The 16,796-nt window shown below is 49.1% G+C and overlaps 1 protein-coding gene across 1 annotated transcript; it reads left to right on the plus strand.

Annotated features, from left to right (window-relative positions):
- Positions 1-1,842: 1,842 nt before the first annotated feature.
- Positions 1,843-8,124, plus strand: KRT4 (keratin 4). Its single transcript, XM_061122515.1, has 9 exons — positions 1,843-2,352; positions 4,000-4,214; positions 5,135-5,195; positions 5,528-5,623; positions 6,185-6,349; positions 6,608-6,733; positions 7,284-7,504; positions 7,743-7,777; positions 7,886-8,124. Exons 1-9 carry the CDS (start codon positions 1,843-1,845, stop codon positions 8,122-8,124), a joined length of 1,668 nt encoding a protein of 555 aa, XP_060978498.1.
- The last annotated feature ends 8,672 nt before the right edge of the window (positions 8,125-16,796 follow it).

A 16,796-nucleotide genomic window follows, 5' to 3' on the forward strand; every position in this document is an offset into this window, starting at 1 on the left:
GCCTGGGCAGGATGTAAGAATGAATTTTCTCCTGACCTACTGTGTACCAGACACTGTAGGTACATCATCTCATGATCTATGAGATCATCTATGATCTATGGGTTCTGAGAGGTTAGGTGACCTGCCCAAGATTGCACAGCCAGTTAGTAGCACCAGGTGGGATTTGAACACAGATCCATTGCACTCAGTGGGAAAGACTTTAAGTTCGAGCTTAAAACTAGGGTATTGTATCTGAAAACATTGCTCTGAGAAGGGGCTCATAGGTTTCATTATTCTGCCAAAGGGATTCCCCATCACTCTATTGTTCCAGCTCCTGCCCCGAATGCTGAGACTGTTACGGGAAAACAGAACATGGCCTGTCCTGGTGAGCCAAGTGAACAACTGGGCAGCAAATGGAGTGGCGCGGCACACACAGTCAGGACCCAGCCTGGAGAATGCTGACCTAGAATCTGGTAAATGCAGGCTGGAGTCCCAAGAAGGAATGTAAGTTCTGAGAGCCCAAGGCAGAGTCACCTGTATTTTGCCTCCAGATCCATGCCTGGCAGATAGTAGGTTTTCAATAACGTGTATGAAGTCAAGCTGAGTCTTTTAAAAAACTATTTATTTTTGGCTGCCCTGGGTCTTTGTTGCTGTGCACAGGCTTTCTCTAATTACAGAGAGCTGGGGCCACTCTTTGTTGGGGTGCATGGGCTTTTCATTGCAGTGGCTTCTCTTGTTGCAGAGCATGGGCTCTAGGGCATGTTCGCTTCAGTAGTTTCAGTGCATGGACTCGAGAGCGCGGGCTCAGTAATTGTGCCCAGGCTTGTAGTCTGGTGGCATGAGGAATCTCCCTGGACCAGGGATCGAACCCATGTCCCCTGCATTGGCAGGTGGATTCTTAACCACTGTACCACCAAGGAAGTCCCAAGCTGAGTCCTGATCTACAGGCCTGGGAGTCTAGAAGGTTGGACTATGGATTTCCCCTTTTGTATATATGTGTGTATGTGTGTGTGTGTGTATGTGTGTGTGTGTGTGTGTGTGTTGGTTGGTTGCTTAGTTGTGTCTGACTCTGTGTGACCCCATGGACTGTAGCCCACCAGGCTTCTCTGTCCATGGGATTCTCCAGGCAAGAATACCCAAGTGTATTTCCATGCCCTCCTCCAGGGGATCTTCCTGACCCAGGGGTTGATCCTGGGTCTCCTGCATTGCAGGCGGACTCTTTACCACCTGAGACACCGGGGACTCCCTTTTTGGGGCCAAGTGCACACAGAAGAATAGTAATGTAGTGACAAATATACGTGCAGTCTCTGACAGGTCACAAAGCCCTCACTCCTTGTAATCTCAGGATCTTGACAGAAGGTGAAGGCAAATATTTGTATTGTTTCCAATTTATGGGTGAAGCAACGGAGCACCAGAGAATGACTAGCTGCAGGTTTGCAAAGCGTGCATTTGAAGTCAATCTCTCAGGTTCCAAATTCTGTGGAGTGAGCGACAGAGCGATGGTTGTCTTGTCTGGAGCAGGGAGGCCCCTGGAGGCTGGTGAGATTAGAGTGCAGTGTCGGGTGGAGGGGTGTTTGTGACCCAGGAGGCCCTGGGACACTGGTTCAGCTTCTCGGGGAAGAGAGTGTGCCCTCCGAATGACTTTTGTAGGTGTGTTTGTGACAAGTTCAGCAGGTGCAAGAAGGATGGACCAGTGCCAAAGGCCAAGCCCAGAGATGTTTCAGATTTTTCCCTTTATGCCCCTGCAACCAAGCCCTGCTCTCCAGCACATATAAGCGACCCAGGCTGGTGCTGCTGCAGTCAGTGACCTGGCCCCTCTCGCTTCTCCCTGACAACTCTGAGCTTGCTCCTCTCTCTCCAGTCATGATCGCCAGACAGCAGGGCATCCGAGGAGGGTCCCGTGGCTTTAGCTGTGGCTCGGCCATCGTAGGTGGGGTCAAGAAGGCTTCTTTCAGCTCGGCCTCCATGTCTGGGGGTGCAGGCCGCTGCTCCTCTGGGGGCTTCGGCAGCAGAAGCCTCTACAGCCTCGGGGGGAACAAGAGCATCTCCATCAGCATGGCCGGGTGCCGGCAGGGTGCCGGCTTCGGGGCTGCAGGTGGCTTTGGGGCTGCTGGAGGTTTTGGGGCTGCTGGAGGCTTTGGCTCTGGTTTTGGTGCCGGCGGCTTTGGCGGTGGATTCGGGGGCTCCTTCGGCGGACGAGGTGGTGCTGGCTTCCCGGTCTGCCCTGCTGGAGGGATTCAGGAAGTCACCATCAACCAGAGCCTGCTGACCCCACTCCATGTGGAGATCGACCCTGAGATCCAGAAGGTCCGGACTGAGGAGCGTGAGCAGATCAAGCTCCTCAACAACAAGTTTGCCTCCTTCATTGACAAGGTGAGCAGCCGCTTGGTCAGATAAGGTGGTAGAAGCCAGGGTTTCGGAGTCCCAGCATCTCATACCTAAGCCTGCTGCAGACTTGGGAAACCTGTGAATTTCTCTGGGCCTCTGTTTCCTACCCGGTTAAGGAGAACCATTACTCTTTCTTTTTTGTCCTGTGGCTGGTGGGAAAATAGGCTGCTCAAAGCAGTTCAATATTTGAATTTCCCTAAGGTTGCTATGTGCTTCTGGGCAAATCATTCAACTTTTCTGGGCCCAGTCACCCCAGCTATAAAGTGGGCTCATCGTTTCTCTGCTTTTTCTCTAGATTTGGGTTTCAGAAAGAACATGGTCAATAATTTAATAGTTAGTTCATTCTAGTTAATACGATTGCTTAACTACTAGCACTTCCAAATTTGGAGCAGAAGAAAACCAGGCTGCTTTCTCAAATGAGAAAGGGACTGACTCCAGGGGCAGATTCCAGGTCCCATGAGGACCTCAGAAGGTCATTGCGTTCATCCTCCTGACTCTGGGCAAAATTGTTCATTTTGGGGTCTTTTTGAAGAGGAGGTGGGCTGAATTTCTCCCTTTTCTTTTTTTTTTTTTTTTTGGTAGTCTACTTTTCTTCTCCATGCTAGGTCTAGAGGTTCAAGACTTTTATGCTGTATGCTATGTTTATGTGTGATGGATGATAGCAAACAGATTAGTTCCGGAGAGTCATTAATCCAAAGATGAATGACTGAATGGATGGGTGTAGCACATTTGGCCCAGGTTGCCCTGGTTCTCTGTGCAATGAGGTCTTAGTTCTCTTAGATGAATGGGGCAAGAATGAATGATCTTGGAATAGATTGAATGGCAATATTTGTTCTTGCTAGCTTGAAGAAATCCCTAGTAGCTTAAAAGGGCTTCATAGTGACTCTACGACCTACAGGTGTAAAAGTAAGACTGACAGTTGGGTGCTTACTTGTCTTCTCTCCCACCATCGGTTTAAGTTCAAATTATGATCAGCCACCCTTATCTCCTTTCTTTTCTATTCTGAGGCACATAGAGTGGAAATGTCATGCTACACCTTGGTTTATCTGGCTAGATCTCTTCCTAGAGGGAAGGTTCAGGGAAGTTCCCTTGCAGGACTGAGTCTATGAGACTCAGAATATGTCTAGGGCTTGATCTTAAACATTTTATATTCCATTGTTCACAGGTTCACAGGGACACACGAGGTCCATTTATAAGAAAGCTTGTTTAAAGACATCTTCAGTGCGTTTATCATTCCTTTGCCTTGGGTGAGGTCACATTGAATGCAATAGCCCCTAGGCTGTGGTTGTATTTCCTGAATTTGTTTTATTATTTCATAGAAGTTCAGTGTTCTTTTCAGCAACTCTTCCTAGGGCTTCTGGACCCCTGTGGTCCAGTTGTTCTTGCTGCACAGTCAGGCCCCGATGCGTGGGCTCTGCTCTGTTCTTCCCAACACACGTGGCCTACTTGCTTCAGTGGAGGGGTCTGCCAAATTGACTCCAGCAGATGGTGCCTGAAGCTGTAAGGCGGTGGCCCTACTCTGATGGCCCTTGGGCTGCTTGGATGGCTTGGATTGACTGGGTTGGTGTGGTCCAGCTCTCCTGCCAAAGTTTCAGGCTCTCATGTGTCGGTTGGTGCCTTTGTTAAATACAGGTGCGGTTCTTAGAGCAGCAGAACAAGGTGCTAGAGACCAAATGGAAACTCCTCCAGCAGCAGACGACTACCACATCTGTCAAAAACCTCGAGCCCTTCTTTGAGGCCTACCTCAATGCCCTGAGGAAGCAGGTGGATACCTTAGCCAATGACAAGGGACGCCTGCAGTCTGAGCTGAAGATCATGCAGGACAGTGTGGAGGACTACAAGACCAAGTATGTAGGGAGCGAATGCCAGCCAACAAATCTGTCTGAGTGTGCTGGGGCTCCTCTTCAGTCATTTAGAATCCCAGGCTCAGAAGAGACCCTGAAGAGTCAGGGATGACCTCCAGTCTGTTCTCCTGCATCTACATGGTCACTTTTTAAAATAGGATGATGTCTAGTAACTCTAAGTTGCCCCAAACAGAAAATGAGTGATAGATTCAGGGAGCTGGGCTTGGCATATACCAAACAGGTGAAAAGTAACACAGCAGGGTGAGAAAAACACAGGCTGTAAAGAGAGATGGACCTGCTTGGCATACTGGTTCCTCCACTTACTAAGCTGTGTGATCTTGGTTGACTTGCTTAACCTCTCTGAATCCTAGTTTTCTTCATCTTTATTATTATTAATTACTGGCAGCACTGTGCAGACTGTGGGATCTTAGTTCCCTGATCTGGGATCAAACCCATGCCCCCTGCAGAGGGAGTGCAGAATCTTAACCAGTATGCCCATTATGGGATGAAACTGAGAAAAATACCAGCTCCCTCTCTCAATTCACTCTCATACCAAAGAAGAAGAACTGGAGCATTGGCAACTCTCCTAAGAATTTAGTCCACCTAATGGCCAAAGGACAGCTCTTCTACTCAAATAAAATCAACCAGATCATGCTTGTTCTCCTCCTTACATCTTTTCTCTTGCAAACAGTCTTTTTAAAATTTGGTTCCACTCCTCTGAATAAACTAGGATCTAGACTGGTATCTCAAACAATTCATTACTCAGCAAATGTAAATGAAATTAATATCTGCATGAACATGGAAAAATGTAGCCAATTAGATGGAGTTTTTCAAATAAATGTTTGGAAACCAGCAGGAAAGAGTGAGAAACACTAGCTCCCTGTGGACCTATTGTCTTTTCTTTCTCATCTTTCCACTCCCAGGTATGAAGAGGAAATCAACAAACGCACAGCTGCTGAAAATGACTTTGTGGTCCTCAAGAAGGTGAGGGTTGAAGGAGGGTAGGGATGTGCTCCCAGTTCCCTCAGGAGTGGTCTTTGGCTTGAATCATGGGTTTGGTTCATCCTGACCTTCTCCCCCCAACCCCACCCTTCCTTGGTACTATCCAGATCTCACTGAACTAGGAATTAAGGCTGTGAAAAAAGCCCATGTGGATAATTAACTTCCATGTCTGCAGGTGGCTTTAGGGGCAGAATAGGCCAAATAAGGTGAGGCCCTCACACCTCACCTGGTGTGACCTTTGTGTATCACACGATGCCCCTGCCCTTCGTTGGAATGCTTGTACCTTGTCTCTCATCCTCCCTTCTCCTCTGCAGGACGTGGATGCTGCCTACATGAACAAGGTGGAGCTGGAGGCCAAGGTGGATGCCCTCAACGATGAGATCAACTTCCTGAGGGTCCTCTATGCTGCGGTGAGGACTCCATCTCCAACCCTCTCCATTCAGGGAAGGCCTCCACCTGTGAAGCTGCTGGTTGGAATTGACAGTCCTTTGAAAGGACTCCCACTCCCTTACTTCAGGGCCATGGGTTCTCAGCAAGGTCATGGATAGAAAGGATTGAAGTGAGAGATTCAACTGAAACCGAGAGGTTCTCTAAACCAGAGGTTGTCTTAGATGATTAGATCTAAAGTTTGCGAGGGATAGAAGTGATTGCCATTTAGCATTTCTCCAGTGAGATAGATCATTATCTTCCCTTCCATGCCAACATACTTGAGCCCCCTGACCTGGAGTGACTTGTGGTCCCCAGGGAGCAGGGAAGACTAGAGGCACTGCTCTTCTGTCCTGAGATGTCACCAACCACTTGTTTTCTGCATAGAAATTTACCCCTCCTCCTCTTCTGTACACTTTGGGAATGCCAAGTCGGCTCCCATCTGAGCCTGTGGCAGGGCCATTTCCATGATGATGGTGGGCCTCTGGTGTCAGAGATTAGGGAAGACCCTCCAGTAGGCCTGATAGGAGACATTTTCCCTGCAGGAGCTGTCCCAGATGCAGACCCAGGTCAGCGACACATCCGTGGTCCTCTCCATGGACAACAACCGCAACCTGGATCTGGACAGCATCATCGCTGAGGTCCGGGCCCAGTACGAGGAGATTGCCCAGAGGAGCAAGGCCGAGGCCGAGGCCCTGTACCAGACCAAGGTGAGTTGCTGGAGTTCTCTCTGGAGGTGAGGGTGGCTTCTGGGGCTCCGCTTTTGATGTTTGTGAGCAAGCCATCATCAGCTCGAGCCCAAGAGAAGTCAGAGGTAAACTGATTCTTCTGGGTGTCACTGATCCTGGTCTGCCTGAAGATTACGTGACCTTTTGTATTACCCCTGCCACCTGTGGCTATTCTTGCTGAGTTCATTGGAGGATAGACCCCACCCAAACAGCCCTGACCCTTGTTTCCCTGGGTCTCAGGTCCAGCAGCTTCAGAACTCAGTGGACCAACATGGAGACAGCCTGAAGAACACCAAGAATGAGATTTCAGAGCTTAACAGGTTGATCCAGAGGTTGCGGGCTGAGATTGAGAACGTCAAGAAGCAGGTAGGTGTCACTTCTTCCCAAAAGTCTCACTACAGGGCCAGGGGCCCAAGACATGTCTCTAGAGTAGACAAGCAGACAAGGCATCAGGCTGGAAGATCTTGAGCTGGTCTGCAGGGGATTTGTAGCTCTTTGCATAAGGAAATGGTAACCCACTCCAGTATTCTTGCCTGGGAAATCCTATGGACAGAGAAGCTGGTGGGCTATAGTTCATGGCGTGGCAAAGTAGGACACGACTTAGTTACTGAAAACGAACAAGTCATACCCAAATCTTTTCCGCAGTAACCTAGTTAACATGATATGACACCTCAGTAAATAAGATTTCTTGGCTCTTTTTCATTGGTTTTTTTCATTTTTGTTGAATCAGTCAGGTGGGGGCATTGATGGACTCTAGCAGGGGTGAATAAAATGCATGAGTCAGGGAAGGTGGGGAGAAGGACAGACAGAATCCTAACATCCTAAGCCAAGTAAAGTGGCTACAGGAGAGGGGACAGATTTCGAGGTCTTGACAACAGGCCCCTAATGACTGCCTGTTCTGTGCCGTTGTCTTCAGTGCCAGACTCTGCAGGGATCTGTGGCCGATGCAGAGCAGCGTGGGGAGGTGGCCCTAAAAGATGCCTACAGCAAGCGCACAGAGCTAGAGGCCGCCCTGCAGAAGGCCAAGGAGGAGCTGGCCCGTGTGCTGCGAGAGTACCAGGATCTCCTGAGCGTCAAGCTGGCCCTGGACATCGAGATCGCCACCTACCGCAAGCTGCTGGAGGGCGAGGAGTGCCGGTGAGTGGGGAAGGCAGGGTGGAAACAGGAAATGGAGAGGGTCCAGAGCCATGGGCGCCTCTGCTGAACCACTTGCTTCAGTGCTGGTGTGTTGCGAACCGGATGCTGTTACATGAGAGGTTCACGTTCAGGCCTCAATTCAGCTGCTTAACAAGGGGGAGGGTGCCTGCCACCGGCTTGTTGAATGAAGCGTGGCTCCAGGCTTGCTGAGGTTCACTGCTCTTTCTCTCCCCTACAGAATGTCTGGAGAATGCCAGAGTGCTGTGAGCATCTGTAAGTACTGTCTGCTCCCTGCTGTGGCCATTTGTTTGCCCAGGTTTGGGGTGAGATTCCCGGTACCAGTGCTGTTGGAGTAACCTTGTCCTTGCCTTTTTCCCGCAGCTGTGGTTGGCGGCGCTGCCAGCGCAGGAGGGCTCGGTGGAGGGTTAGGAGGCAGCTCTGGATTTGGCCTGGGCTCTGGCTCCTGTGCAGGAGGCCTTGGTGGAGGGTTAGGAGGCAGCTCTGGATTTGGCCTGGGTTCTGGCTCCGGAGGTGGCTTTGGATTCGGTGGTGGCATTGGCGGCAGTTCCAGCGGCAAGATCATCTCTACAACCACCCTGACCAAGAAATCCTTCCGATAAAGGAGACGGGGGCCCTGCAGCCCTCTGCGGCCAGCCTGCCCAGCCCTGGTGTCTCTGCTTCCTTCACCCCACCTCCAGTCTCCTTTCCTGGGGCTCGTCTTACCAGTGTCACCTCAGTGCCAGGACGTGGACTCTGCTCTCTTAGAGTTTGGTAGCTTCTTCCTGATTTGGGCTTGTGATCCAGCTGGAATGGGAGAGGTGTCGACTGACTCTTTACCTCCCATGGACAGAGGAGAATCCAACCGGGTGCTTATCTTCAGGATTATCAGGGTCATGTGTCCCCTCCCAGCCCAGCGCTGCCTCCTACCAGATCCTGCATCTCCCTCTACATCAGGACCAAACTCTTTCTCCATCCCTGGGCAGCAACCAACCCTGCAAGGTTGGGACAAGAGCCCCTGAGTACCCTGTCCACTCTTCTCCTTCCTTTTAGCCATCTTTGGGTGAATCTTCAATAAAACGCCTTTGTCATTCATCTTTGAGCAGTTGTGTTGTTCCTTGGGAGAAGTCACCAGAATTCTGGTGAAAGGGAAAGAGGCCAGGGCCCAAGGGATCTGTCTGTCTCTATTAAGGTCATCTGCTAATATCTCAGATCTTTTCTCTTAAATTGCCCAGATTATTGGGAGAGAAGTGCGGTGTGTGGAGCCTGAAGGCCGCCTACAGAATAGGAGCACAGACTCAAAACGGCCAATAGTTGTACAGAGACCGCTCATTGCAGGCAAGCAGGGCAGTGCAATCTCAGTGCTGGACCCAGGCATCTGGCAGGAAGGGGTGCAAGTGTTGAGGCGTGGGGCATAGGGCAGGTATGGGGTCAGATAGTCAGGGGTCTCCACTGAGTACAGAACAAGAGGTTATGGCGCTTATGGAGAGTTTATGTTCAGCATCTAGCAAGGCCTCCCTGTCTTCATGGAACTCCAGGCATCGGCTCTTGCTCCAGGTCAGCAAGGCTTTCTGGAACTTGTTGGCACAATCCACAAGGTCACGGTTGTTGGATGGAGCAGGGAAAGCATGTTGCTCTAACAGAGCTCTCATGCCGAGCTCACTTGCCCCTGTCCTCAGGTGACTCTGGCAGGGTGATCTGAATGGCTGCCCCTGTGTGGTGGGAGAGTGGGGGCAGTAGACGATGCCTGATTGGGGCCAGCCCTGGAGGTTCTGGTTGGACAATTGGAGGTGGGGGTCTGGGTATATAGCCTCTGTGGACCCTCTGTTTCTGGACCAATTCCATGATACCTGGAGCATCACCATCTTCCCTTCTTCAGCAGAAGTTCCCTTGTGCGGTTTGACCTGTATCCCTCTTGCTGTGTTTGCAGATTGCACTCCCCCACCCCCACCCCCCACTGTCAATTAGGGCCTCCCACCCACTATTGCCAGGGAGTGTCTGCAGACCGCAATCGCTCTACATGGTGCCTCCCACGGGCCCTTACTGTGTGCAGACGGAGGGCACACGGTTTGCCCAGGCCGGTCTCTACTCACAGGCAGGCTTAGGATAGCAGGGCAGAGCAGTGAAGGGGCTTGTGCTCCCTGGCGGGCGCCTCCTGCCAGGAGCAGCCACTCCCTGGGCTGGCTGGCTGCTGCCTCTCAAGTTAATCTCCGCATTGTCCCGGGGCTCACCCCGTGGGCAGAGCAGGAAGTCTTGGACTTCTTCCCCTCACTGCACCCCTCCCCTGGGAGGATGCTGAATAGGCCTTTTCCCCAAGCTTCTGGGGTTGGAAGGAGGAGTCAAGGGTTGAAAGTAGGAGAAGGGCTTCTCAAGTTCACCCACCAGGAAGCTGCAGGTCACAATGAGCCACACCAGAGCTGAAACACACAATGAGCTGAAACCCAGAAGCCTGGCAGATTAATGTCTTTCTTGTGCTCTGAGCGGGCGGGAGCACAGGAGTGTCACCGCGCGGCCTCTCAGGGCCTCGTCAGTTGAATTTAACAGCTTGCAAAGTTAGATCGTAGAGGAGATATGTACGTGTGTATCTTAGCATAAACATGTTTGTATTTGTAGGCAAGCAGCTACATAGGTGTGTTTTTAAAATTTATTTAAGAAGACTGCTGTTTAACATAAAAGAGCCGCTCAGGGAGGTGGCTGAGGGAGCTGTGACCCCCTTTGTGGCCCCTCAGGATTCGGTGCTAGGACGAAGGGAAGGGTGGGCCGAGAAAAAAAGGTGCCACTTTAGCACCTGCTCCATTTTTGCTGTGTTGAAGATCGGGACTCAACAGTAGACTCTTTCTCCGATGTTGTTGAGGTGGTGGAAGGGGACAGGTAGGTGAACTGACAGAGGGCAGGACTCTAATCTTTTCTAAGAGGCAACCCTTTCTTCTAGGAAGTCTCCTGGGAGCCGTTCCACCCTCTTGGCTCACTCTGCTGCTTGGCTTCCATTAGGCCTCCTGGGGCCTCCTTCTGATCACACTCCCTTCCCTGCACACAGTTTCAAGGCCTGCAGGCTTACTCTCATCAGACTGGGAGCTTTCTGTCCAAAAATCCACAGTATGAGAACTCCAGCTGGACAGGCACCACTGCGGGTCTCTCTCTCCCTTGGGGAGAACATACTTTCATGTGACTGTGGGTTCATGAGTATGGGGGTTGTTGGGGAGGCAGACATGTTAAGTTCAGACTTCCCATACTTTCAAGAGAGTGGTAAGAGCAATGGTGTATGTATTAGTTGCTTAGTTGTGTCTGACTCTTTGTGACCCTGTAGACTGTAGCTCGTCAGGCTCTTCTGTCCATGGAATTCTCCAGGCAGGAATATTGGAGTGGGTTGCCATTCCCTTCTCCAGGGGATCTTCCTGACCCAGGGTTTGAACCTGGGTCTCCTGGATTGCAGGCAGATTCTTCACCATTTGAGCTAGAGGGAAGCAAGAGCAGTGGTAAATGTAAACAATGAGGCTCTGAAAGCACAGGGGAGAAGCATTCAGTTTTTGAAAAGAAATATTTTATTATTTGGCTGTTCCAGGTCTTAATTTTGGCATGACAACTCTTAGCTGTGGCATGTGGACTCCCAGTTGCGGCATGTGGGATCTAGTTCCCCAACTAGGAATTGAACCCAGGCCCTTTGCATTGGGAGTGCAGAGTCTCAACCACTGGATCCCCAGGGAAGTCCCAGAAGCATTCATTTTTGCCAAGAGAATCAAGGGAGGCTTCCTGGAGGAAGTGATCCCTGAGATAAATCTTGAAGCCTGAGAAGGAGTCAATCAGGTGAAAGGGTTGTGACCTTGGAGTTGGAGCAAGGGGCTCAGGGAGGTAGGGTGCTCTAGGCGGTAAGAATACCAGGGTAGAGGCAGGGGAGCGAGGCACCATGCAGCATGTATGAGAACCCACAGTAGCTTGGCATCACGCTGGGTTAGGAACAGGGAGTGGTGGGAGGGAGGCTGGAGAGCAAGGCCCAGGCCAGGCATGGAGGGTGGACTTGGCCCATCATCTGATTTGTGTGGGGCTTTGGCTTTGTGTTCCAAGACTAGGCAAGCTCAGAACGAGGCTTGTATGAGACAGCAGGTCTGAAAGAGACAGAGGGAACTCTGGGGCACCTGCCTTCAGGGGGTGGCCTTTAGGCCCAGGACATGCTTTGGACTCCTGTCTGGGAACGGCCACTTCTGCATCTCACTGCCCTTCCACATGGCTGTCAGGCTAAGCCTTGTGATCCTCCACCTCCTTCCCCAGTCTTGTTCACCAGGAGGAAATGTTCTTTGCAGTCATTCCCTTGTCTTCTATCTCCCCCATAGTGATAGTCATTTCTTCAATATTTGTTGAGCATCTGCTTTATGCCAGAGACTGAATCCCTGTTCCTAAATCTCCTTAGATAACTCACACGATATCTTAGGATCACCTTATTTCTTACGATCACAGCCTCTGCTTTACGTCCAGCTGGACTCCCTGAAATTCTGCACAGAAGAGAGCAAGAGCCATGCTTTTAAAAAATCATCATACGGAAAAATCAATTTAAATTTCCCTTTGACTTTCTCTACCCCAGGTTAAAGGATTGCTTAAATGTTTTTTCTTTCTCCTCTTTTTCTCTTTTGTTTCAAGCAATTTATTTACTAACTTCCCATTTTTGTTTTGAATTTCCCAGCAAGGACAAGATGTGATTTCTGCTATTTACAACTTCGGGTTTGAGGAGACACACCAGACAAGATTCAGCACAAGTATGGTGGAGAGCTCCTCTCATGCAGAGAAATCTTTCAAAATAAAAGATTATTCAGGGTTTTTTTAAAATTAATTTTTATTGGAGAATATTTGCTTTGCATCCAGTTTTACTGCCCTGAGGATTGTCTCTGGAATGCTTTGTCGCTGCTGGCCCTTCAGTTTTCTCTTCCAGCAGGAGGTAGAAGTGAGCTGCTTAAAAGCAGAAGGTGGGTTTCTGTTTTGAAAGGTAAGGAAGGTGGAGTAGGTCTCATCAGTTCCCCCTTGACCCCTAGAATCTATCCACAGTGCAGCCAGACTCATCTGTTTAAAAGTCACCTTGTAGCTCACCTTTGCTGAAACCCTTCAACGGCTTCGCCTCTCAGAGTAAAAGCAAGTCTTAGCGTGTCAAAGCCACATGTGTGATTGGATTCCACTCCCCCTACCACCGCCCCCAGCCCCAGACCTTATCTCTGATGCATGTTCTCCTCCCTCACTCTGCTTCAGCTCTGCTGGTCCCCTGCTCCTCCACAACACTCTCCTCACCTGCCTGCCTCAGGGCCTTTGCACATGTGGTTCCTCTGCCCAGCACAGCCTTTACTCAGGTGTCTGCATGTCCTTGCCATCTCACTGCACTCAGCGGTCTGCTCAGGCCACTTTCAATGAAATAGCACGCTTCTCATGTCTACCCACTTTTTTTCTGCTGCCTTTATTTTATAGCACTTTTCATAACCTGATATAATGTGTCCTTACTTCTTTTAGAAAGTACCTCTTTTAGTTGTACTTCTTCCAACCTTAGAAAATACTATTGAATTTCCAGAAGCTGTCCTTAGCCGTGTTGGGTCTTAGGTGTGGCCTGTGGGATCTTTGCTGAATCATGTGGGGTTTTCCTCTAGTTGTGGCATGCTCTCAGCAGTTGCTGTGCACGGGCTTGGTTGCTCTGTGGCATGTGGGATCTTAGTTCCCCGACCAGGGATTGAACCCGTGTTCATGGCAGGGTGGACTCTTAACCCCTGGGCCACCAGGGAAGTCCCTGTATTTACTTCCTTACTGTTGGTTTGTTGCTGATATGTGAGCTCTAGAAGAGCAGGAACTTCATCACTGCATTCACGGTGCCTGAAAATAGTGACTGGAAAATGGCCCATGTTCAATAAAACTTCATAGCCCCAGGGCAGGCTGATTGGGGCTGATGCTCTGCATCTGAGAAAGAAGAACATGAAGTTGAAAACATGGAGAAAATGAAGTGCTTGGGTCATCACAGGAGCAGTCAATTTGCTGAATCGACCTGTGATTTGTTCAGAGCAGCAGAAGAGACTGTATTATCATATTAAGACAGAAGTATACCCCAAAGTGACGTAAAATGACAAATACAAAGTAATAGCCAGGGTCCCCCGAGTACTAACAATGTCTAGGCCATTCTTTGTGCATGCCATACATGGTTTAATTCAATTCTCACAACAGCTATGGAAGATTAATCTGTTATTTCCATTTGACAGATGAGGAAACTTAGGTTCTAGAAGGTTTACTGTGTGATCTTGCCTGAGATCCCACAGTAAGTGAGTAAGAGGCAGAGCTAGGATTCAAACCCAGGACAGCCTGACTTACATGATAAAGACCACATTTAACCCCTCCACTGGCTCAGGATTGATAGGAGCCGACTGCTAAAGAAGGCCAGAGAATCTTCAGTTCAGTTCAGTTCAGTCACTCCGTCGTGTCTGACTCTCTGCGACCCCATGAACCTCAGCACACCAGGCCTCCCTGTCCATCACCAACTCCCAGAGTCCACCCAAACCCATGTCCATTGAGTCGGTGATGCCATCTAACCATCTCATCCTCCGTTGCGCCTTCTCCTCCTGCCCTCAATCTTTCCCAGCATCAGGGTCTTTTCAAATGAGTCAGTTCTTCACATCAAGTGACCAAAGTATTGGAGTTTCAGCTTTAACATCAGTCCTTCCAATGAACACCCAGGACTGATCTCCTTTAGGATGGACTGGTTGGATCTCCTTACAGTCCAAGGGACCCTCAAGAGTCTTCTCCAACACCACAGTTCAAAAGCATAAATTCTTCTCGCTCAGCTTTCTTTATAGTCCAACTCTTACATCCATACATGACCACTGGAAAAACCATAGCCTTGACTAGATGGACCTTTGTTGACAAAGTAATGTCTCTGCTTTTTAATATGCTGTCTAGGTTGGTCATAAATTTCTTTCCAAGGAGTAAGCGTCTTTTAATTTCATGGCTGCAATCACCATTTGCAGTGATTTTGGAGCCCAGAAAAATAAGGTCAGGCACTATTTCCACTGTTTTCCCATCTATTTGCCATGATGGGACCGCATGCCATGATCTTAGTTTTCTGAATGTTGAGCTTTAAGCCAACTTTTTCACTCTCCTCTTTCACTTTCATCAAGAGGCTCTTTAGTTCTTCACTTTCTGCCATAAGGGTGGTGTCATCTGCATATCTGAGGTTATTGATATTTCTCCTGGCTTCACCTGCACTGGAAGAAGCAGTGTCCACATCACAGACAGTAAGTGTCCCCCTAATAGTTTCAGTGCATATTATACCATCTCTGATTTTTAAAAATTGAAGTATAGTTAGTTTACAATATTGTGTTACTTTCAAGTGTACAGAAAAATGATTCAGATTCTTTTCCATTATAGGTTATTACCCACCTCTGATTATTTTATCTTATTTAGATGCCATGATTTTAAGAGCAAAATGGAGTGAAGAGAAACCATGTATACTGAAGATCTGGAGAAGCAATTAGGGGTATTTAACTGAGAGGACAGTTTCTGGAGACTCAACAGTATTTTCTAATGTTGGAAGAAAATACAGAAACCAAGGAAGCTAGTCTGTGTTACTCTGAAAGGCCAGATGAGAGCAAACCCATTTCACTTCAGGTCACATAGAAGGCCTGCTAGGACCAGATGCTGATGGACACGGAGGCAAGGAAGACTGGCTGTGATGCAGCGTAGAGGGTCACAGTCCAGCAGGGCACTTCAGCTGGGGACCATGAGCCTTGTCTAAAGGACAGAGCTGTCCAACAGAGGAAGAGTCTGGTTGGCAGGAGTTTGAGACCAGAGGCTCATGGGCCTCAGTTAGGATGGCTGCTGTGTTATTGTCAGGGTTCTGAGCATCCACATGTGCACAAACGTTCGCAGACTGAATAAACAGTATGTGCTAAGTTGCTTCAGTTGTGTGGGACTCCTTGTGATCCCATGGACTGTAGCCTTCCAGGCTCCTCTGTCCATGGGATTTTCTAGGCAAGAATACCGGAGTGGGTTGCCATTTCCTCCTCCAGGGGATCTTCCCGACCCAAGGATTGAACCTGAATCTCTTATGTCTTCTGCATTGGCAGGCGGGTTCACTACCACCAGTGCCACCTGGGAATAAATAGTATGTGGAGTTGGTGATGGATAGGGAGGCCTGGCATGCTGTGATTCATGGGGTTGCAAAGAGTCGGACATGACTGAGCGACTGAACTGAACTGAACTTCATATATACGTGTTACCATTTTCCAATGTATGTGATTATAAGATGCAGTTTTATTTAAAAGTATTGAATTCATAGTAAAAAAATACATTCTCAAAAGATATTGGAAACATAAGTTTTGAAGGTCAGGATCATTTCTGATGTTAAAAGAGCCTTCAGTTCCAGAGAGGGTTGGGTTCCAAATTCACTGATCCCATGAAGAGGAGTCCAGTTCCCACTGGATCAGAAGACATTAAAGCTAGATCTAAGGAGATCTTCCTTGGGTCAGGGTGGTGCCTGGCTGGCCTAGGCAAGCAAGAAAATTGGATGAATTGCCTTCCACGGGCATCCTGAATAGGAGAGGCTGCTTGTGTGCATGTGTATGTGTGTATTTGTGTATGCGGGACTGTCCTGAGGTCGAAACACAGACTAGCTAGCCTCTTGGCCACAGAGCCCTATGAGGCTTTGATTTTATACATTGCAACACAGTGACTCACTCTTTTCTCTAGGGAGAAGGTACTTAGGCTACTTACTTAAGCTTCATAATCCGGGTGCTGAAATGAGTGTAAGCCAACTCTGATTTCTCATAATGTTTACTGGGTCCCTCAGGCCTGGAGGGCTGGGCCCAACCATCAAGAATTTCAGCTCATGGATTGCTTCCTCCTCTTCTATCATTTGCATCCCTGGCGACTCTCCAATCAGAGTCGACACCCTCGTCCTGCTAATGGACTCCCAATCCCTATTTTGCTCCCCGTCCCCTAGCGGACAATGTCTTCTCTGCAATCCTGGGTGCAGAATAATAGACTAAACACACTTAAATTAACACAACCTTGTAAATCAACTATACTGCAGTTAAAAAAAGAAAATAGATTAAACTCTTTTTCCCATTTCTCCCACCACTTGTTAGAGAGTTTCCAGATCTGATGACAATGGTGGTTGTGACTTTCCTTCTCAAAGATCCCTCTCCAAGGGAATTCCCTTGAAGGAATGACAAATGTGACTTAGGATCAGTAGGCTCTATTTGCCCCAATGTGGGGCAGGAAAGGTACCTTGCTTCACTTCAGGCCCCACACCTGGACATGCAGCAGCCTCATTCTCTTT

The sequence above is a fragment of the Dama dama genome, chromosome 3, assembly GCF_033118175.1.
Source record: "Dama dama isolate Ldn47 chromosome 3, ASM3311817v1, whole genome shotgun sequence".
NCBI classification, from domain to species: Eukaryota; Metazoa; Chordata; class Mammalia; order Artiodactyla; family Cervidae; genus Dama; species Dama dama.